This window comes from Anopheles gambiae, chromosome 3, assembly GCF_943734735.2.
Source record: "Anopheles gambiae chromosome 3, idAnoGambNW_F1_1, whole genome shotgun sequence".
NCBI classification, from domain to species: domain Eukaryota; kingdom Metazoa; phylum Arthropoda; class Insecta; order Diptera; family Culicidae; genus Anopheles; species Anopheles gambiae.
Window position 1 is genome coordinate 32,302,013 of NC_064602.1, and position 23,391 is coordinate 32,325,403.

Sequence of the window (23,391 nt, forward strand, 5' to 3'; positions counted from 1 at the left end):
CGTGGGAAACTCTGTATGATTTTCTCTTAAATTATTGGTGAAATTGGTTACATTTGATACAAGAAATGTCATAATATTTGTCGACATACGCATTGCAATAGTTTTGAATTGTGGCAGTTTGAACTGTCAAAAATCAAAATTTACCGTGCTCCTATTTTTCTGGCAGTTTTTAAAAGTGAAAAATAACCTTTTTCGCCGTAATTTTAAAATTCAAATTGTGCTAGAATAAATTCTTCTACCATAGCATTTGCATAAAAACCACACTTTCATTAATTTACTGTTCTGGTTCTTTTCATAACAAAAAACCTGGCGAACTATTGAATGACAGTAAAACTGCCGAAACATGTTAAATCTGCTCATTTTGTTTGATATTTCGAAAAATACGCAAGGAATTGATTTGAAACTTTGTAAGTGCATATCAAAAGGGCATATTTTTATTTCAAAATTGCGCTTTGAGACGATAATATTTTCCCGAACGAACGTAATATTTTCCCGAACAGTATTTAAATTATTGATTGTTGGAAATAATGAATCAAATGTTGGAAAAAAAACGTATCAATTATGTGAGATGTAAAATTTAATGCGATGTAGGTAAAACTTGATGTCTATTAGTCCAAAATGGGGCAGAAATTGGGGTCTTGAAATAAATATCAGTGACAAAAAATTAGAAGAGGTACAATTTAGGGGCAAAAACTGTTGTCTAGGTCTAAAAATTGTATTTTACGATCAATAATTTAGTATTTATTTACAGTGAATGTTTCGTACAGATGGTATTGCTAAATGTGTTACGTCGTACATGAAAAATATTACTAAATAAAAGACGAACAGGACATACCAGAGAATGCTGAAAGGATGCGTTAACTGTATCTAAAATGGTTTTCAAATAGAATCGATAATCAAACAAACTTCAGAACTAGTTACAAAAAATAAAAAACAGGAATTCAAACACACACTCTTCGATTTGGGACAAAAAACCCCATTGACATGCAAATTTATGCCAATCTCATTCGGAAACCTCGAATGCAAAGTGAAGCGCTGAAACAAGAGCGATGTAAAGCCCGATTAAAGCAAGCGAGGCACATTGACTGCACTCGGGAATGCGTTTCAGGTTGGAACAGAGACTGTCATGGTTGTGTTCCTTTCATCCTGAGGGACTTTGGTAGGAAAATTCCCAAACCACTATCGCACGAAAGGCAGTGTGCGCGTCTACTGTGGAGAGTGGGACGAGATTGGATTAGCGCAAAAGGGAACATCGTGTTCGTTTGTACTGAAGTGTTTCTTTTTCTTGTTTTTTGTTGTTGTCTCATGTGTGGAGAGCATTTCAGATGACCATCGAGAGCGGTTTGCGGTGAGTGAGGAGTGTGGTACACCTGTGTGTGCAGCATCTCTGACAGCATTTTCTCTTTCTCTTCGGTTAGGGTTTTCCCAGGGCAGGTGTTATGAGTCATCCGGCGTCTGTGGAACGATCTCACGAAAAACACAAGTGGGCCATCGTGAGTCGGCACTGCTTTGGTGCTTCTATTTTTGCACCAATGTGTGTGCACTCAGAGGAACCCACTCACACACATAGTGTGTGGGAGTGGGAAACGTTAAAATTGTTTACGGAAAAATCGATCCAACCCGAATGGTTTGTTGTGGTGCATTTGGCCACGCAGTGTGCAACCATACGCCGAAATGCACTTCCTTCGCCGGCTAATGCAGTTTGCGCTTCGAACTATTTAATTCGTTACTCAATGCGCCAAGGAAGCGTGGCTCGATTGCTATGGTAATGGTTGCCGCTGCCTTTTGTCGTTTGACGACCGATTGATTGCACCTGAATGGAAATCACTTCCACGTTCCGCGTTCAAGTGGCTGGCCGACCGGCCTAGGATGGTGGTAAAATATTCTTTCAAGTGCCTCAGGGCAAGGGGTGCGTTTGTATTTGGTCGATTGTAATCCTGGGGGGAAAACTGGATTGTGTTAAGTGTTGCTGTTTCGATTGTATCGAGCCTTCTCGAGCCGACCGGCCGGACGCATAATATGCGAGCGAAAAGTGTGCAGCAAGAGGGTGGAACATTTCCTACTTCTCGCCCCCAATACTAGGGCATGGCGAGGCTTTCTCCTTGCGAAGGAAACGTTTGGGGGATTGGGAGCATAACAAACGATCGTAATTATGTTTACAATGAGTGAATCGAAATAATGTAATTAGAAAGAAAAGTTTACATTTTGCATACATACAAGTGAAGCAGAAAAGGAGCGAATCTAGGGGCTGGTAGGTTTTTGTTTCCCTCTTGTAGCTGATTTGTAGGTCGTTTTGCAGGAATGCGCAAAGCACGGGGAAAGCAAGAAATCTTTCACTCCCCCAAGAGGGTGCAGAAGTGTAAAAGAATTTAATGAAAATGAATCAACAATGAGAACGAATCGCTTTCGCTCTCTCTCTCTCACTCACCTTACGCCATTCTAGTCGCACATAAAGGCCACGGGATGGAAAAGAATGGTCTTGCACTGTGGCCGCACGGCGAGGGAGAGTCACAGTGTCGTTGATAAATTGCTTTCATCTAACCTCGTTTGTTCATCGGAAATAAATTGTGACCGAATGTGACTGAATGGACGCCAAACCGAGAGTGGGAAGGGATGTCACACCTTAGTACGATCGAGGCAATGTCTACACATTTGGAAGGTCCTGTTAGTGGGCAAAACATTCCGCCGAGCGACACGACATGGTCTGTAAGGTGAGAGACAAATTAAAAGAAGTGTTTGGTTGCGTGTGTTTGCTCCTGTGTCGAGAGTTATTGGATGAAGGTTTTTGCGAGAAACCCCTTTTTACATGAGCTTTCCTTGACAACTTGGAGACGTTGGAGCTTCTGGAGTACATTTCCGATTGATTAAAACACAATCTTGTTAACGATGGTGCTTGCGATGGAGATTTGAAGTGTCAGCTGGTTTTGTGCACGAAAAAAAAAACACGAATGAGCTCTATTTTACATTTTTAATTACAGTTCGACATTTGCAGAAACTTAAAAAGAATGAATTTAATAAGGAATCAATAAATCTAGGCGAATTTGTATCGTAAATTGCATACTTGAGGACGATTTTGTGGGCAACAAAAACAAATCGTAGAATTGGTTGTAATAAACGCCTAAAAGTATGCAATAAGGATAACGTATATCGCTCAAAATTCTTACAATGCCTTGTTGTGCTAGTACATCTAAAATATTGAACATTACTTACTTACTTATCCGAACAATTACAGTTGGAAATAATAAGAATCCACAACGGAATACACAGTTCCATCTGCATCTTTACTGCATTGACCCAATGGCGTATCACACTTCCCATCGCGGCTTACGGACGTGCAGTACGGACAACAACAATTGCCGGTCAACCGCACGGGCATTGCAATGAGCGTAAATTTATGTCTTAATTAAAGGTAATTGAAGGTAGGAGTGATATATAAGTATTGCACTGTGATAAGACGCTCTCTTCCCGCTGCCTGAGTAGTTGCTCTATACCCGAACGTGAAGGAGAAGAAGACCTTTAGACCTTTAGCGCTTTTGGTTGAATGAAAGCCGGCAGCCGCCGGCACGTCCGTTGGTGTGTGGTATTGCTGTTGATGCTTAATTGGTATCCGCACAGCGCGGTGAATGTCGATCGGAGGTTATATTTATTGTCAAATTAGCACGAACTTGCTCGGCTAGGAGGTTTGGAAAATGTTACATCCGTTTTGATTGGATTGGTGAAGAAAGAAGCAAAGTACAGCTACAGTGTCCTACATGTTTGGTCTGTCATGAAGATGGTAGCTCAGTTAGGATTGGTTGGATCGCTTTAAACGCTAAACTGGAAGTCACAAAAGTTGGAACACAAATTGAAGCAATTTACCGCTTCAAATTGAATTCCAATGCAATACAATCACTCTCACTTTGTAGCTCCAAAGACTCCGAAATCCATCCTAGAAAGTGAACAAGAATGTGTACACTGCACAGACTTGTTGCAACGATTGATTCTACGCTTTAGCTCATGCAAGCTTCTCCACACTTTTTTTTGCTGACAGTTGCTATTTTTCATCCATTTCTTTCCATTTCCCACGCCACGCCAGCAAATTGATCACTTTAATTTGGAAGGATTTTTGTGCACTCATTGATTTCGAAACTCTCTCTCCTGTTCTTTTTGTACTTCCTTTATTGCAGATACAGATACATAGTCCGTGTGGAAGGTGAATACGAAACGGAATACCAGCTGCAAACACTGCACCAACGGACCCGGTCAGAATTGCACCTGGAAGACATCACAAAAGAATGGTATAAATTTTGCCACTGAAGGCAATAAAAGGGATCAGCGCGAAATAAACGGCAGCGCTTGTGTGTGTGTGTGTGTGCCCCTCCAGGGAGCAAAACCGATGAAGGCTTACTATCGAAGGCGTCTTCGTTGGCTGTTAAAGAAATAGATTGCAGTTACTTGCTGGCAAGTTGGTTGTGAAGCTTCGGCGTTTTCGGTGGACGGAAGGAGAATATTCTATTAGTCACACTGTGGCAGGCAAAACACATTTCATCTTGTGAGAGTGGTATGTGAGAGTGGTGGAATGTTTTCAGTGCAATAAATATAATAAATGGCCACACATCATCATCATCACCAAGACCGTTGCTCCATCACTCCCTTTCGCTCATGGATATCTATAGTGTAATATAGAAAGCAAATACAACCAGCAGGGAAAGGGAAGCCAAAAATTGGCCTCTTTAAGAAGAAAAATAAGAATTTAAAAGTGAAAGTGAAAAATCCCGAGCAGCGTGCAAAAGTGAAAAGTGAAAAATTATTACAATCTTGCATTCTACACTTTGAATGTAATATATTGGTGTTGCAAGGGGCCGTGAAGCAAGCAACCGAAGTGTGTGAATGGGGGATTTCGCGGCGCTTTGACGTGGCTTCCAATACTAACCGCCAGATGGAGCTACCCTCCACGGTGGAGTGTCTTTGCTCCCTCTAGTCGAGATTGTCTCCATTTTTTTCTGCTTTCTTTTCGAAAGTGTAAAGTTTAATCCTGCTCGTTCCGCGTTTGTGTCTCGCGTTTGTGTTCGTTTGTTTTAAGGCTTCCGTGCTAAGCTCCGGGCAGGGGCAGCTTCTTTTCAATTCTCACCGAATTTCCTCTATCTCTTACAACTTCAGATTGAGCGGTTTTTCTTGCAAGGGTGTACGTTACTGTGATCATCGCGTGTGTGTTCATGTTTACAGCAGTTCGGCGATAGGAAGGGGAAAGCTGTGAGGTATACATTCCCTAAATGTGTTTGTGTGTGTGTAGTGTGTCACTGTAGAGTGTGTCCTGTGCAAACGCTTGTTTGCAAACGTGTCTTTCTCCATCCCAAGCAAAAGCCAACCATTCGCCCTGAAAATGTCTCGCGTATCGCGTATCGTGTCAGTGTGATAGTGAACCAGCGTTCTGAAGGCGCAGTTTTGTCGGCGTAATAAAAGTGCGGCCGTTATTTGTGCAAAATTTGGCCCAACATCTTCCAACCTTCGCCCGCACGAAAAAAAAGCCGGCACACCCGGTAAAACGCAAAGAGTGAAGCTAGCGCTGGGCAACAAAAGGAAGAAAGGTGTGGTGTGTTTAAAGTTTTGTCGCTTTTTGCGTGTTTTATCGCGTATCGTGTTTCAGGCGTGAAAAGTGTACAACCAAAAGCAAAAGAGTGTCTGTGTATATGCTGATCCTACCCCGGCGGTTGGATTATGCACCGTGGGATAATGAAGAAACAAATTTAACGGTAAGTATCCTGGTCACGGCACCACGAAAATACAACTCTCCTTCTCGTTTGCTGCCCGGGGCAGGCTTAGCGGAGCGGTACAGCAGGGATTTGTGTTGCTGACCAGAATAACTACAAACAAGCGAAGCGAATCCTTGCCGGGAGGTGCTATTTCTTTCACTTATTTCATCGTCTTTTGGGCCTGCTTCTGTTTTGCATGCCAGTGGGAGAGCGAGCTGTTTGCAAGGTGTAAAGTTTGTTTTAATTGTTGTGCAAAAAAAAAATCCTCTTTTCCATGTTTGTTTCCCTTTCTGCTCTGGTAACCAAGGTGAAAAGGCTAGAAAATTTGTACAGAAAAAAAAGAAAAAATCCCAAAGGTAGTCTCCACTGCAGCATGAACAACAACAAAAATGCAATGAAATAAAAAGAAATAGAGCGGCAGCGAACGCTGCAGCAGACCGGTGCAGATACAGCGGCTCCTGAGAAGACGCGTGGCAGGATTATTGTGTCCTGGCAAAGGATAAAACACGATGGCGATGGCTGACGGTAGGCCAGCTTATTCATGCCAATTATGATAATTAATGAAATGTGGACGAGAGTCTACGGACTGTTTGAGAATCCTGTACAAACCTGTTCTTTTTTTGCCGGTTCGTTAGTCCATAAACAAAATGAGCATATTTAAAATGGATCAAAAGAAAGGGCGGGATGTAGTGTGTCGTGTGGTGAAAGAACTAGCTTCACGATGCGGCAATTGGAAATATTAAATTTTATAGAACGTTCTTGGTGGACGTAGGAGGACCACGTAGGACCATCCACCATTCCCCGTTTGGCTCACAATACAATAGTGATGGAAACGAGACATAATTTGCATCCGTGCTTGATGGATTATGTATAGACTGATATGCAGATTTGCTGATGGTTCATTGTGTTGTACCTTGCCAGCAATCGGAATGCACTTGATTTGTTCGACCAGCTTCAGTTTATTAGCATGAAAATTACAGCTGATTGTGCTGAGCTATGGCAAATAGTAGTTCCAGCTGGTCGCAAAAAGTGTTGTATCCTATTTTAGACCGCAACGACTTGACCGAGCGACGATGGGACAGAGATCTTCACCTTTGATTGGCTTGCCAACCGTGCAGCGAGCAGTAGTTGTGCATCATCGGAATGTTTATGCTGGAGCGAAAGCGAGTGAAGCTGACGACACTGGATGCTCATGATTTGCATGTCATCAATATTTGATCGAGAACGCGCCACAGAACGGAAGCTCCGGAAGCTCATAAGCGGAATAGCATTACAATATTTTCTATGTCTGCGCAGCAAAAGACAACTCTGGAGCTTAGACTGATGAGTTTTTGTTTTATTCCATTCCGTAATGGAGAAGCTTGTTTTTTTCTTCTTCTGTGCAGTTGAAATAGAAACTAAATGTCTGCTAAAACACACAAAAAAAAACCGAAGGTAAAGGTAGAACCCGTAACGAGAACTGTTCCTTTTAACTCCCATTTGCTGTGCTCTCTTCCGGTTGGGAGGGGAAGGTTTTGCCGGCGTTGGTGAGTCAAGTCTTGATGAATGTCAATAAAAGTGATGAAAAGCGAGAACGCGCGGTTGTGAGGAGAGCATAAAAAAATCGTCCACGAAGGGAAAATGGCGCTTGGAAGGCACAGGGGCCGGTTGGCGTCCCACGACCAGTAAGTATGGCATCGAACGTGACTGTGTTGTCTGATGAGCTCTGGGGCGGTGGAGGGGATGTTCTTGCAATTGCTTGCAACCTTTGAAACGCGTTGAAGGAAAAAAGTCAGCGTTCGACTTTTAGCATCCGGTATAGCACGAGGCGAAGATACTAGTTAGTGCGTGTCGTACGCTTTTTTTCGCTCTTCCGCTCTAGGTATAGCGTTCTTCAAAAGCGAATGTTTGTTTTGGGCGAAATAGCGTAGCAGTTTATTTGTAAGTTCATATCGAGGAGGGAAAAACTGCTACAATATTAGGAAAAATCAATTCCTCCGTCTTGTGATTCTTCGCATGCATTTTCTTTTGCTCTGTGATCGATCGATGAGCAGCGTCCAGACAATCAAATTTCACCAACCCTAGACATGGTTGATGGTTCCTAATAGTCCCCTGGGGAGGGAAAGGGCTCGACAAGGCCAAATGAAGTAGTAGTCAGTTGTTAAATAAAAATAGAAAACCCCCTTGCACACGTGATGCGTAGTTTTTGGTTACAGATGAAGCTAGACAGGGATAAAGCAACGTGTTTTTAAAGCAAAAATAGCATAAACGTGTTTTTGATATGCGAATTGCAACCTTGTGAGTCGAATGTGAGTCGAACAGCCTACAAGTATGCAATCCGCGTTACAATAGCTAAGGCAACTAAGGCAATAAGTAAAATGTCCTTGTTGACAACGGATTGGTATTCCTTTATTGGATGTTATGCAGTATTTTGCTGTTTCAAAAAGGTGTTTGTGAGTTTTATAACATTTTGAATGGAGCCATTGTATCTTGTGACAGATGACATAGATGCATATTGTTATTAATGAAGTAAACCGAGGGATTTTTATATTGCAGTATATTTGGACAGTGATCTAAAACATGTAAAAGATATAAATGTTGTGCATTTGTTCGACTTTATTTATTATTAATGAAGAAAAAGCATAGTGCCACTAATTGTCTTACCATGTCAGCAAGAGAATTTTGGACGACATTTCTTGAGAGACACACTTACACACAACTAGTGTGCCTCGAAATAATCAAGAAGATAAGTAATTGTACATTTTTTTCGCTATGAGCACAATAAAAAGTACAAACATATTTGTTGTACTTTTATGCCAAGACGCTGTTGCTGTTACTGCAATCTCTTACTTACACATTTTTATAGCACTTCAGCCCTTCTTGCTGTGGCGTGAGCACTCCCGAGGATGCAAAAGTTTAATGACCGGTGCTCGTTTAGTGCCCAATTTATGAAGGCCAGTCAGACACAGCACAAAATGTCATAATTTGCGCTGCTACGCTAGAAGAACTAGAGCCAAGTTTTTCGTGCGAGCTAACTTTGGGTTTTTTTTGTGGGCTTGTGGGTGAGCCCCCTTTTTGTTGTGAATTAAAAACGTGACCGGTGCGTAAAGGTTAAGGCTTAAATTAAGTTAATACACCGTATCATGTCATAGATAGAGAACAAAAAAAAACTCACAAATATATAAAGCAAGAAAAAACCGTGTACAGCTTGTTTTCATAGCAGGAATTCGACCTTCACCAATCGCAGGAATTCGACCAATCACCACGAACCAACGAAAAAGGATAAAGCCCTGTGTCTGCAGCTTATCCTAAGGTTATTCCGTTGAAACTCACGGACTTTGTTTATGTCTTGCCATACTTGCGACGTGGCCATCGGATCATGCTCGTAAACACGGTGGCTGAGGGATAGATCCCGTTCGCAGTAAGTACGCAACTCTACTTTTTACAATAACAATGTGATGTCTACTTTCCCTCTGTTGATGAGAAGCTTTTGGGAACTATTTAGGCAGGCCAGCAGGACACTAGAACCTTTTCCTCCGATTTTATATCTCAAGTTTGGGACGTTTGCGAAGATTTGAGGTCGCTTCACTGTTTCTCAAATCTTTGTACCTCTTGTACACCGAGCGGAAACGAGTTTCGCTGGCCCGATCCCCTTTACACTCGGGAGCCAATAAAGCAGCTCAACCTGCAATCGTAAATCAAACCGTTAACACGTTCCTGGCACGTGTGTCCTTAGAGCTCGAGAGACGTTTTTTTCTTCTTTTGGAATGGTTGGTTCCCCTTGTTTGGGTTGGCTTCAAACAACGGTACAGTACGGGAGCAAGATGTAGGCTTTAACCAGTGCCAGCTTTATGACCTTGCTTGGACCTGAATCTGGTGGTGCTAAAGCTGGTACAGGTCGGAAATAACCCGTAAACAATACGGTTCCGTTCCATGTAGCGTCGTGTCTGCGTTTTTTTTGTGTACCATGTATCCTTTTCAAGGGCTAGTTTTGTTGCCAATTCCTTCCTTCTGTACGGCCAATCCTGGTGGAGCGGTGTACAGATAAGGCACGATGAAAAGAATTATGTCTTTTCTTCGGTAAGAGAGCGAAACGCAACGGAAATGAATGCTTATGTTGAGTACGATGGGGATGCTAGACGTGTTAGTTTCTTCGATGCTGAAAGAAAGGCATATAGAAAGTTAGAATAAATGTAAAATAATACAAATATCAAAATTGGGATCGTTTTGTACAGTGAGTTGCATACTTGTAGGCGGTTATTTGCATTACAAGTATAAAGTATGCAATCTGAGTGACAAACCTCAAAATTGTCTGAGAAAATTCATAGATCTATGTCCTCGAAGCCCAAAATAATCAGTCTACAGGTTAGTGCGAGTAGTTCGTACCAATATTAAGCTCCCATTTGACCCTCTCATCCTTACGCATTGACCGTCTTTTGGTACGTCTTTTGGCACGCTCGTATCACTCTCGCCCCTGCCCGCGATCCGATCAGGATGCCGGAAGGTGCTTTCGGCTGCCAATCAAACGCCCATATGTCATAGGAAATTATGTCCTAATTGCATGTAAATGTAACATAACATCCACACCAACAGCGTCCCGGTTGCGTGTGAAGGTTCCGGAACCGAGCGCACTTCACCGTTGGTAGCCCGCGGGGTGTTAATGCGAAACGAAGAAGGTTGAACACAAAACGCCCACACGAGCAGAAGTGGATTATGGGTGGGTGGGTGTGTGTGTTCTCGTTTTTGCAAAAAGTTAAGAGTGTCGGAAAACGGATGTTTTGTTGTGGATTTCTTTTCTTGGAAGGGTGTAGCGCAGCGTTCGAAGCGTCTGTTCATTTAATTACCACAAACTATAGCAGGGAAATTTGAGCACAGGCTAGAAAAAGAGATGAAAAAAGTGTGCTTCTTGGGATTGCATGATGAGGGATAGATGTTTGGTCGGGGAAAAATGGTACTTCAGTAGGTGTGCCACTTACAGCAGCCTCATTGGTGGCTGGCAGCAGATGGTCTTATTATTATATTATTTACTGTTTCTTTCCCGTTCAAAGACAAGAAAATGCGATGGAACGGAAGGTAGGATGGTCTAACATTTATCTAAAAGTGCTAAGTAAACATAGGGCGCATATTGTAGAAGAAAGAACAAAGGTGTTGTGTAACGATTGTAATAATAATAATGATAATCTACAACGAAGGCTCAGCTGTTTCATGAAAACAATATACTGTTGGAATGTTTCTTTGATATGGGGTAATTAAAAGACACATGGGGAAGACACATGTACAAGAGACATATAAAAAAGAGGTGTACTTGTGCGTGTATCAGTTATAAGGTAATCAATGGTGCAGACCTTGTGATTTCGGGGACCCTTCTGTTCGACAAGACAGCGGTGGAATGAGTTTGGGGTGTAAAACGCCTGAAAGTATGCACTACATTATATTTTGAAGTAGTGTGTTTCGTGTTTGACGTTAATTTACCCTGATTAAAATAAAGTTAGAAGCTGGTTTGATACGTATTATCTTTTATACAAGAAAATTTCAACAAGTTTGTAAATGCACCTATAATTATCTGCGCTTCTTTTAGATGGTGTATTTATTGCATACTGTCAGGTGAAATTTCTGAAAATGCCAATAGAGCAAACAGACAAAAAACTTTAATTTTAACAGAAAACATAGCATTTTCAACCTTTTATATCCTTACTCATACTATGTTGAACCACCTACACTATGTGTCTTAGCTTTCAGACTAAAACCAGCTGTATAAATTACACAATGACGAATGATTCAATCAACGTACCTTCTTGCAAGGGTATGAGGCAAAAGTTTTCAAACTGTCGCGACAGCCATGGTCCATGAGAGAGGAAGTTTGGCGACAGTAAACATGTATATATTTCTTGCCATTTCCACTCGGTATTATTTTTGTTATTTATAGTGTGAGCGTTGCTGACAAATGCGTTCTCAAGTTATGCCTTAGTGTAGTTTCTATTAGATAAGTTTAGTGATGAAACGATAGAAAATGCGTCCTTGGAAATAAATTACTGCCAATTTATTAACTGTGTGAACAAGAGAGATAATTTAGAAATAAAATGATGTCTTGGAAATGTATTTATTTCTTGTAACAAAATATGTTATTGATGATAACTAAACCTCGATAAAGGCAGATTGCTAGCGTCTCTAGCTTAACATGGGCTTAACCTAACGTAACTTAAAATGTAACGCAGCACAACTTTTTCGATCATAAATACTGTTTTAATTAGTATAAACACAATCGATACATGTTATTTGCTGTGTTTGTGTGTGTTTTGCATGCAACTTTCTTGTTCAACAAAACAAACAAACATGGCTTTTGCCAATACTGTCGTACCATTCGGAGCGCGTTTCACCATACGCAAGCAGGCCTACTTTATAGCCGAAACAACTTGCAGCCCCCTTTGCTAAGATGCAAATAAAAGTCTCCTTTAGGGATCAACGGGAACACGGGCAGAACCTTCCCGTTATGCAAATCAGTATCGATTTTCAATTCCAAATCTAAGCCAAATTGAAGCCTCCCCTATTTTTCTGACCCTCAAAAGTGGTAGCGCAAAAAGGCAACGTCTAGTAGAAGCTTCTGTTCCTCCCCTTTTTTGCTAGGGAGTGTAGCTTTAAGACGTCACTTTGAAAACTTACCTCCAACGAAGCAGTAGTTCGACAGCCGTGTAGAGCTCCACAGCACAGCGAGTGACAAGGTTTTGATAAAGAAACAGTGCCATTCGGTCGGCCGGATAAGGCCATTTTTGCTCGCGTACATTGTAGGCATTTCATGGCGATGCCCACGAAGGGGACAGCTCCCAAAGTACCGCCCGTGTCCGTGCGTGGTTTCGTCTCGAAGAGGCAGCAGAAAATGCAATCCATTTCCACCCCTCTGCCAGCCATTTGAAAGATGGTGCTCTGCTGGAACGATATGATGCTGGGTATGAAGGGAGAAGAAAGCAATTGCAACCGATGGAATGGGCAGCTTCCCTACGCTACTAATAAAAGGGCGAAGCAAATATTTTGCACCCAGAGTTTTTTCACTTCAATTGTACTTCGGGGGTTTTTATCGTTGCGTGGCCCGACACCTCCCCGTTCTTGGTTGCCGAAAATCTAAAGGTTATTGGTTCCGAAGGGGCAGCTTTTAAAGTTTATGTTTATTCGCTTTTTTTCCTGCTACCTTAGTTTCCTGTCGGGCAAGACGTCGGGCAAGACAATAAAAAATGCCCGCCACAAAACACTGCTGCTGCTGCTCGCTGAGGGCTGGGACAAATGTGTTGTGTGGCGGCAAATCAGCAACAGCCGGTGCATGTTTGGTAGTGATAAAGTTGAAAGTGAATGTTATTCGACAGCAACCGCGCTCACCAAGCATCAGGGTGGGTCGCCACTGGGAAGCAGTTTCTTCTGGCGGAAACCCAGGCCCCAGCTTAGCTTTTGGAAGGGAGCACATACAACTAGCAGTCTCAAGAAACAGAACGAAACATTACACCCCGTCCTGTGCTTGTTGGTGGCTAATTTTTGCAACATTTGTCTTCGGACGACTCTTTCCTGTTTGTCCTTACGACGAGCAGGAATAAAATGTACTTCCTTTCGGGCGGTTGTTGTCGTGCAACCGGCACTTGGGGGTATCGTTTTGCGCGAGCCAACCGGATGGACTGCTTTGAAGCGCATTTGAATATTTGCAATAAAATGTATCCGACCGTTTTCGCTGCAAAAGTCGCTTGTTGCCGAGAGCGCCAGAAGAGTCCGATGTAAGCACAGCTCGGTCAGCTGGCATGCTGGCACGCCAGGTCAATGGATATTCCGGACTGCTGAATGCCCCCGCTGCGAAAGATAGGACAAAGGACCGGAAAATTATGTATATTTGCTTTTACCTTATCGCACTGTTTTCATAAATATTAAACTAGAATTTATTGAAGCGTTTTCAGCGCTGACGTACTGAGAGCACCGCCCGGGTGAGTGGGTTCGGCTAACGGTGGGCTAATGGAAGCACCGTTGGTGGTCAACTCGCGCGCGAATCGTCGGTTACGGAAGGGGCAAATCGCTGCAGAGTAATTATTGGAGAAATATAGCATCGTGCAAATGGGCAAAGTGGAATGTTTTGTGTTGCAGTCAAATTAGACACTGGTAATGGTGCTTTTTGAAGCAGCAAAATATTTAATTAATGGAAAGTTATTTAGTGTTTTTTGGAAATGTAGGAGATTTCGCTATTTTAGCGCAATTTGGATTAATCATTGAATGTTGGTTTAATGAGGAAAACAACTTGTCCTTATTCTCCCTTTTTTATCACTAACTTTTAAAACACGAACTATATCCTTGCAGCTGAACCGTTCTTAAGGTTTAAGAGCGCCTAAATGTATGCAATGCAGATTTTTGTTATTTCTGAAATGAAGGTAACTAATTCTAGAAAATAACAAAATCTGGAGTTGCATACATTTAGGCGCTCGTAAGACTCAGAACACGAGAATAAATTCTTTGCACATTATTGCCGACAAGTTTTGACCATTTTTGCGTTCATAAAATTCCTCCACTAACATTTCACTGTGTGCAGAAGTCGATTTCGGCCGGCATGTTAACATGTTGCAGTTTTGATCGCGCACCGTAGCCCGCGTCCATAGCATGGGTCGATGCAAAACGGGTGAATGGGTGCGCTTTCAGCCGGTTCCATTCAGCCATGCATATCCGCTCGTTTGCTTCCTTTTAACGTAGTTTGCCCAAGGACATTGCGTTATTGGCAGGGCGGCGGTTTGAAAGAGCTCGTAGATGAAACGACTGTGGGGGAAAGAGGTTAAGACTGGCAGTCGGTTCAGACGAGACGACGAGTTCGGTCGAGTTCATTGGTACCGTGGGTTGTGCATTGCTGGGAACGTGCAACGTGTTTCATATTTGTTCTTTCAATTGAATCTTTAGAGCTTTTATTTTAACTACTAACATACGTAGACGTACGTTGCCATTTTCCCTCAAACGTACGACGTAGCCCAGGTACCCAGGCTAAAAACCCCGTAGGGCTAACGTCATCTCGATCCGTTGGCATAAAAGCCGTAACGTCAAGTTCATTACACTGTCGAACAAAAACGAGAGAAAAAGGAATCGCGGGTAAAGCTACCGAGCAAGAGAACGCGACGGCGTTTGTCGCACTTTAATACAATAAATCTTTCACGTTTTCCACCAGTTTTAGAACAGTGTCAAACGGGTGGATGGAGGCGGCATTAAGGATGGGATAGTAATTTTCCGCCTTTCGACACCGTCAGTGGCGTGGAGCCCGACACCATCCAGTGAGAGGCCTCTTAATTAACAATAATTTAGGAAGTATCACCCAAATGGAAAGTCAGCCGGGATGGGACCATTGGAGCCTAGAAACAGTTTCCAGTTGCTTCAGCTTCACGCCACACCAGGCAAGTTGTACGGACGATGGTGCGTGTTTCGGATGTTTGGGATGGTTGGAGCTCGTTGTGCTTCAATGACCATTAAGATCATCTACAAACGATAAGCATGGCGCGTCTCCGTGTCACCGAACCACCGAACACTGCGTACAGGCTTTAAAGTGTTGGAGGTTTTGCGCCTGCCAATAGGCAAAAGGCGCTTTCACTAGCCCAGTGGTGTAGCGCCTGCCAATAGGCAACGCTTTCACTCCCCAACGGGCCCGCTGACGATGATGATGGCGCGGTAGTGGTTAGCATCGAACCGTGACTCGTGCTGTGCCTGCCTGGATCAGTGGTGGAATTTTGGGGTAGATTTCTTTAAGGTTTAAATTGGGAGGAAAATTTTTAATGGTTCAATATAACGCCAGCATTTTAGGGGGAACGATTGGGAGGTTGGATCGGTCGGATCATCTTGTTTCTGTCACTGCCGCGCGATGGTGGAATTAAACGGCTGCGGAATGTTTGTGAGAGCTCCGGGATTGAAGGCACAGTCACGGTTCACGTCAGCATGGAAGAAGGATCCATTGGAAGCCGTGTTTGGCAAGAGGTTAGCATTGTTTGGTAGCACCAATCCACGAAATTTCCAACGCTGGTTTTGCAAACAGAGTGCGGCCGGGTGTCGTTGTTTCTCGCTTTCGGTCGTGGCTTTTGAATCGAAAATCGATAGCAAATTGGTTCGCTGTCTGCACCAATTCGGGTGTGCAGGCGTTCACAGCTAAAAGCTGTCGTTTTCTCTAGGAAGCATTTTAAAGTTTGCCCATTATCGGATATGATGCTCTGTGTGTATGCGCGCGTGCTCTAGCGGAATGGGCGCGGAGGTAAATTGAATTTCGTGGCAAATGTATTTAAGAAATAAAGCTAAACAACTCACAACGCATCAACCCCACTGTAGGATAATGCGGTAGCACTTGGGGATTTTTTGGGGTGGGAGAAGAAGCACTTTACTCCACGTTAATGTGTTCCCGGAGCACCAAAATGGTACGGTTTAGGTCGTTTGCCGTTGCTTGGGAAGTTGTGCTAAATGCTGCCGCATGGCCGTTTGGATCTGTTATCGGTTTAGTGAAATCCTAACCATGAATCCTAACACACTCAGAAAAAAGGCCTTACGTTCATGAAGTTTCATGTTTTTATCACTTCAATGCCCAAAATACCACATCTGGCTGAGAATCAATCGTCAAACGGGAAGCGTGATATCAGCGGGAAGTTCCCCATATTGTGTAGAGTTCCCTTTAGGAGTTGTCCCCCGGGGAAATAGTAAATTTTTCGCAATTTAATTAATTCTATTGCTCTCAGCACAACTTCCCCGGCAAGCTTTGCTGTTTGGTTCGATTGCGCGTGGATGAAGTTTCTCCAATATTTTGCTAACAATTCTTACATCCCTGAAAGGTAATGTGATGTGTTGGGGATGTGTGTCTGCGGGCAAACCCCCCTCGAATGTGGAATGAAAACTTGGAGCATCGAATAATACAGAGGGTCCAATGAGTGTCTGTGTGTGTTGATGATGATGATGTTCCGGCCTCTCAATGTCAGTGATATGTTTACGAGCTATTTGAACGAGCCTCCCTGTCCCGAGAATCGAGAATCGAACAAATATTGACTCATCCTCGCGCACAATCGACATTTGGCAATATTCCAAACCCTGAAAAGGAAGGGGCCAGGGAGGGGAGCTGATGGACCATTATGATGATGAGATCTCAATGCCGGTTTTCTGCTGTTGCCCTTTACGGTGCTGCTGATGATGATGATGATGTGGGCTGTGCTGTTGTTCGGGGTTTTTGTGGATTCGTAAATGTAATGCCTGGTGCGGTTTGTTGTTGGTTCTGTTTGGGGAAGAAACGTTTAGGACGCAATGAGGATGAGGAGGATGATATTGGAAAGTTTGCTAATGCATGACGCATGGAACCCCAGCAACCCCAACAGAATGAGAGCCCACCGAGCGAACCGAAAGGCAAATAGGTGAAAGGATGCTTGAAATTTTCACACCTACGGGTACAGATTCTACATGCCAGTGCAGTGGTATGTGAGGACCATCAGCAAACAACTTCAACCAAACGCCAACGATCACGCCCAGGATGCGGGAGCGCGCTCGTGTAAGTGTGGCACAAAAGTTTGCTCCATTTCGTTAGAGTATTTGATTTGATTTTCATAAGCCGGTGGGTTTGGATCGGGTAATGGGGAAGAATTTGGAGCCGCATATCACAAAAGTCCTGCTCGCATCTCGACTGGCGTCAACTGAACCGTTCCCTGCAGTACCAAGGTGCGGTGTTGAGGTTTTATCGAGCGTTTGATTAGTTAAATAAATATCGAACCATTTACGTCCTTCACTGTACGCAGTTTTCTTCCCTTCCTGAGGTCTTCTCTCGTTCTCTTGAGCATCCTCAATATGTGTCTGGCTTTTGATTGGCTTCATGTCCTTCGCAGTGTGCGAGATGTGTCTTTGGTATGTCGCAATGATGATGCCACCCCAAGGATGGTAGGATCTAAGTGTTGAGGTCAGCATTAAATTGAAACCAAGCTTGACCGTTGACGGTTAAGGGTTTTGCATTGCAGAAACTAAACTGCAGATGTAGAGACTAGTGATGGGAAAAATGAAGTTTTCCTCGGAATCGATTCCGGCTATCTCCTAGGTGTTCTGGAATCGATTTCGGATAGTAGGGTAAGAATCAGTTTCCGGAATTAGTTCCTGAATCGACTCCGAGATGATAATTGGTTCCGAAATCAGAATTGGTTTGCGGAATACAAATTGGCTCCGAAATCAGAATTGGCTTCGAAATCGGAGTCTGTTTTTTCATCTCCATGAGAAGAGACGTTTAGATCCAATAATGCTACATATTGGTTGCAGCAAAAATCAAAATTTATTTGTAAACGATTCATTCTCATGGAGATTCCAGGACTGATTTCGCTACTGAAACTTCTTATTGTAATTCAAGAACTTCTCATTGCGGAGATAATAGCAATTCTGGGGTACATTCTTATTCTGTTACCGGAACAAATTTTCATTCCTAGGTCGATTCCGATTCTAGAGCCGATTCTGATTACGTAACCTATTCCGATTCCGGAATAGATACCGGATTCAACTCCGGAATAGGCTCTGAACTCAACTCTGAAATCGGCTCCGGATTTGATTCCGAACACAGAATAGAAATCGGGTAGGTTCGATTCTGAGCTCCCACCACTAGTAGAGACAAATCGATCTGTTTCGTCGGAATTGGTGGGATCTGGAAGGCTTTCTTGGAAGACAGAAACAGCTGTGTCGGTAAAAGCTTGTGATGAATTTGGGGTTTTGCATTTTTATCCATTGCAGCGAATGGATGTGGAGGAACCAATATATGACCCGTCCTTAATGGCTATCCATTTCATTGGTTCGATACATTGCTCTATCGAGGTGGTTGGAACTCTTTTGGGTTTCGGTTCATGTCCAGTGAGTCTAAAAAAATATGATGTCCAAAAGGGATGTCCACGTTCTGTTCTTTTCTGTCCGAAAATGTACCGATACAAACGATCATTGCATCCATGTGACATACACATTCATAATTGATGAGCAACCACCACCGGCTGGTGATGACGTGTGCTTTGCGCTTTTTCGGAAGATTCGACCCTTGCGGCGTTGCATCGTTTCTAATAACGTTTCAATGACAAACGATGGATTGCATAATTTATTCACTAGTTTGGGGGAGGGATGTTCCAGCAATGTGTTTTTGGACCCCTTTTAGGGAGGTTTTCATGGTCACGCCATTTCATCATTAGCTTTCTTAGTAGAGTGAATAGTAAAGTGAGTGATACTTGTATGTAAAATATGTTTTAATCGAGTCATACGCGCTTATTGTCAAGGGTAGAGTCCGGTTTGTTGTTTTGTTTTTTCGTTCTCCATACTATTTGCTTCTGTGTGTATATATGTTGATGACTCGTTTATCATAACCATGATGCTTCTTTTATCCTCGTTTCCCCGATTCCATAAAGGACACAAAAATTACACTCCTATCATAACACAAACTCAATCAAATATCAACGTTTTGCATCAAGTGCGGCTCCCCCTTTTTCTATTGCAAAAACACACACACACACACAATCCCACATGATGGTCGGTTATGGCGTTATGGCGCAACTGTTTTGCTGCATTGGCGGTTAGATGGATTGGATCGGTGAGGCAAGCGAAAAACAAGCACACAAGAGTGCTTGGACACACCAAATCCAATCATAGATGGCTTAGTTGCTATGTAGAGCTCGAACGGGAGATGCACGTGATGCCTGCGGGGTTTCGGTTTCGGTAGTAAATCACATCAATTTGATCAGGAACGTATGAGCGGAAAAAGCGTCACATTCGCTGTGATAAAGTAAAGTGGAGAAGGTCGAGAAGAAAACACATGCACAGTAAAACAAAATAAATATGTTTTCACTATTGGGAGAGTACAACAAGTTTTCCGGGGAAAGGCTCTAGGGAACGGTGGTAATAGTTCCGGGCATAGAACAAAGTGTAGAATAATGTTCTCCAACGCACCAACAGCACTAAATAATTCACGTGTTTTATACGCTTTTTTGTTCATTCACCCCGCACAGGTTCCACTAGCAGGCTGGCGAACCGACCGACACCACCGACCGCAGCCCGGGACGCAATGCTGGGCAAGCTGAAAATGGCGGACAAGCAGAAGTACTCGGCACAGGAGACGATACAGGTGAGAATAATTAATGGGTGGTGTATTAATTTAAACAAGCTACAGCGAACTAGAAAGAGGAACCGGGGTGCCGGGGACTGTAACGCACGTATATAATAATCCTGTCATTCCCAAGCTATCATTTATCCACCGCCTCTTTCGCTTGATTTGTATGGGAGTGTGAGAGGTCAATTCATCCCATGACAGAACGGTAGATCTGCCAGGAATCTCCCGTTTGCTCCCAACTCGAACCGAGCAATTGAACCGAAGAATATTAAATAGCAAACAAATTGAAATAGCCCTATTGAATCCAAATGGTGGGGTCAATTTACAAATCACCTCATCAGTTGGTTCGCCTTCTGTCAACAAACGACGTTGATGAAGGTTGACGGTGAATTGAAATTGTAAATTAATTATCCGAAAATGATTCATCTCGGTTTTTGCATTTCCATGTTGGTAAGTGGGGCAAAAGGACTCCCGATAGTGAGAGGTGGAGCTCAGAAATAGGGGCGCTTCTGCATACAAACAGAGTCGATTTTTCCCTTTCCGATTGTCCAAATGGCATTATTGACATTTACTGGCAGGAAAGGTAATTTCGCCCTTGAGTGCATTTAATGGGGGACTATAATTTCATATTTACTTTCAATAAGCTGTATCGAAGCGAAGGTGCATGTTTGCTGCTGATAGAGTCACTTCTGTGCACAGGAAACTGGAACAGGAATAGGATCGTTGCAGGCAAAGATAAACAGTGCAATGCTCTGAGACGATGTCTACATTGTAATAGAGTATTTTGCTGGAGTTGCAAGTTCGAACTGTTAGAAAGTCGCACAGGTGGCACTTTTGTCCATAAGCAAACTAAGAACTTCGTATTAGAGGTTATTTTAGCATGTTAGCTGTATAACTAAGAAAGTGTGTAATAAGGATTGCATACTTTTAGGCTAATATGGTTGTAATGGTTGCTTGGTGTATAAGAACGCCCAAATCTATGCATTTGACAAAACAAATAGTGCTTGTTTGAACCTTATTTGCCTGCTCTGTGGACTCCAGTTAACAAGGTTTGTCGCATGCACATTCTTGAGATGAACGTTTTGCTGCACTACTATCTGCAGCATTGCGTTTCTAGTTCCGAAACTATTGGACTGCTGTAACCAAGTGTATAATTGCATTCTCTCCTACCGAAGAAATCGTGATCTGTTGGTTTTTCATTTCAATCCCTACAAAGAACAACGTTCCAGAGCTTTTCCGAACAGAGGTAAGGAAATGGATGGCATTTGTTCTTCTAGCCTTTTCCTCTCTTCTGGCCGTCCACATTCCACTGCACATTCAAACCTGTACCGGCAGTGAGCGAGTTTGGGACGCTCAAAAACTAACCTATTGGAAAGCAGAAGACTCCTGGTACACTCTGTTTGCCCTTTCGGTTAGTTACCGTACCGTGCAGAGTGAACTCGAATGACTCGAGCATCCAGTGGCATCAGTTCGAGAGTACAAATCCCCGGTAGTGAGGGGATGTAAATTTATAGCCATGTCCCCGAAGTTGATGGTACCGGGAGTTCGCTTTCGAACACTGCTTCCCGAGGCCGTTGAAGCGCCCTCTGGAAGGGTCAACCATCTTTTGGTGGTCGTTGTTTTGCTGCTCGCAGGAACAGGGTTTTAGTGTTTTTCTGGGTGGTGTAAATTTGTCACTCACACTACCACGCTGCCAGGGGTAGTGGTAGAGAGTTAAGTAGACAGAAAAGGCCCATCACTAGCATTGACATTCCGTTTGTAGGAAAAAAAACTATTGATTGGGACGAGTTTACTGTGTTTGGCAGATTTTGCATCCTTTCGTTGTTGGTTTTTTGGTAGTGGAATGTTTTCGACGGTTAGTGTGGAGAAAGGGGAGTGTTAAAATAAATTATGTCCCTCAAACCCCACGAGAGAGCCGTCCCTCCCTCTTTGTTGTTGGATTGATAGTGTTAATGGGCCGTTTGGTGAGATCGTTTTCTATGGGAAAGCACATTACCAGAGATGGAGGCGAATTCTTTGAAGGTCATTAGAATTAGTTGCTACAAATAATGACTTGTTTTCCGGTAACGAGTTGAACGTTGAAGTTATCGTAAAAAGTTATTGCTACTTGAATAAATTACGTCAACTTAAAGCGGTGTAGTTTTGTAAGATTCTTTCCAAATATTTATTGTGCACCCAAAATTTGAGATATTTTTTGCCTCTAGGAAATTGAAAATAAATACCATAAATAACTAACAAAACCTTCACTTCCGCTGTCATTTTCAATTTGCTGCAACCGTTCTCAAAAGGCAAAATTTCTTTGGCCATGTTTGTGGAGGTTTCTTTTCAAACTGCAAGGACAAAAACCAGCGTAAAAACCGCTCCCGGCGACCAGCAGCGATTATGAAAAGATTAAGCTCCATTTGACAGATGTGAATTTATGACTCTGGGTTTTTTGGATGAAGCAAAGGAAGAGGAAATAGCATACAGCATTGCGAAAATATTGTTGCAATTTTGTACAGTTTTTTTTTTGTTGGGGGCCAAGAAGACATAGCCCCCGAAAGCAGGCAAAGCTATGATGACGAGAAGACGAGAAAATAAATTTTCTTTTCGTTCTTCTTCGGTCGTTCCGACGGGTTTTCTTTGGTTCGCTTTTGCCCTGAAGCTTTGCAGTATGAAGTGACGAACGGATGTTTTTTCGCCCCGTCGTCCGCCTTTCGGTTGTTCCATATCCTACAGACTTGCCTGTCTGTATCCGAGCTCACCTGAAGTTGACCCGGACGGCCGTGTGACAGCCCCTAAGCCTGTGTGAATAGAGACGAATGATCTAGGCGACGGTATGTGTCTCAAAATTTCCCTTCCTTCGCGCTTTCATACATGCAGTGTGTGTGTGTTTTTTGCTTTGAGGTAGTACGGTTTGTTTATACATTGAATTTAAATTGCCTTCATTGTCCTTTGCCCTCAACACGATGAGGAAAGCTGCATCGTGCGGTGCGGGGAACAGGCGAATGTTTTTCCTTTTTTCACCCCACTCGTTCAACCCCAGGTACAGGGTATATCTCTGGAGGTTGGTGGGAAATGCGAAATACCGTGCATCGCATCGCAAGCGACGAACCGGGGCTCGCAGGGAAAACGACGCAACCTGAGCGGCAAAGCTAAACTGCTGAACGATGTACAGTGTTTTTCCTCCGCGTTGGCACAGCGTGGGAGCGAAAGGAAGAGCGGAAAGTGAAAATTTCAACCCAATATTTCATCGTTCCGTATCCTGAGTTTGGAGGGAAAACTTCCTTTAGGCATCAATTTACTCCCTCCCCGGGCAGCACTGCCAAGGGATGCATGGCAATAAATAAATTAGCTACATATATTATGCATTTATGTGGAACGGAGGGAAAACACCTCACAAACCATCGGAAAAGGTTCGGGGATATTTGGGATGATGATTACTCCCTAAAAGCAAAACTGGCCCAAGTAGTGGGATGGTGTAGTATATGTAAAAAATCTGTCAAGAAAAAGCATCGACTTTCGTGTAAGTCAACGGGTTCCATCTCGGGATGTTTCGTGGAAAACTGTTGGTCAGCTACTGATCCGTTTTCTGTCACCAAGGCAGTGAGTGTCACC

General features: G+C 43.1%; 1 protein-coding gene across 1 annotated transcript in view; it reads left to right on the forward strand.

Moving 5' to 3' along the window:
- Positions 1-5,126: 5,126 nt before the first annotated feature.
- The window catches only part of LOC133393578 (1-acyl-sn-glycerol-3-phosphate acyltransferase alpha-like), a 47,467-nt gene continuing 29,202 nt past the window's right edge, over positions 5,127-23,391 (forward strand). Inside the window, exons 1-2 of the mRNA XM_061659103.1 lie at positions 5,127-5,732; positions 19,694-19,809. Of these exons, the coding sequence (XP_061515087.1) occupies positions 19,750-19,809 (60 nt within the window). The 5' untranslated portion in view covers positions 5,127-5,732; positions 19,694-19,749. The remainder of the gene's footprint in view (positions 5,733-19,693; positions 19,810-23,391) is intronic.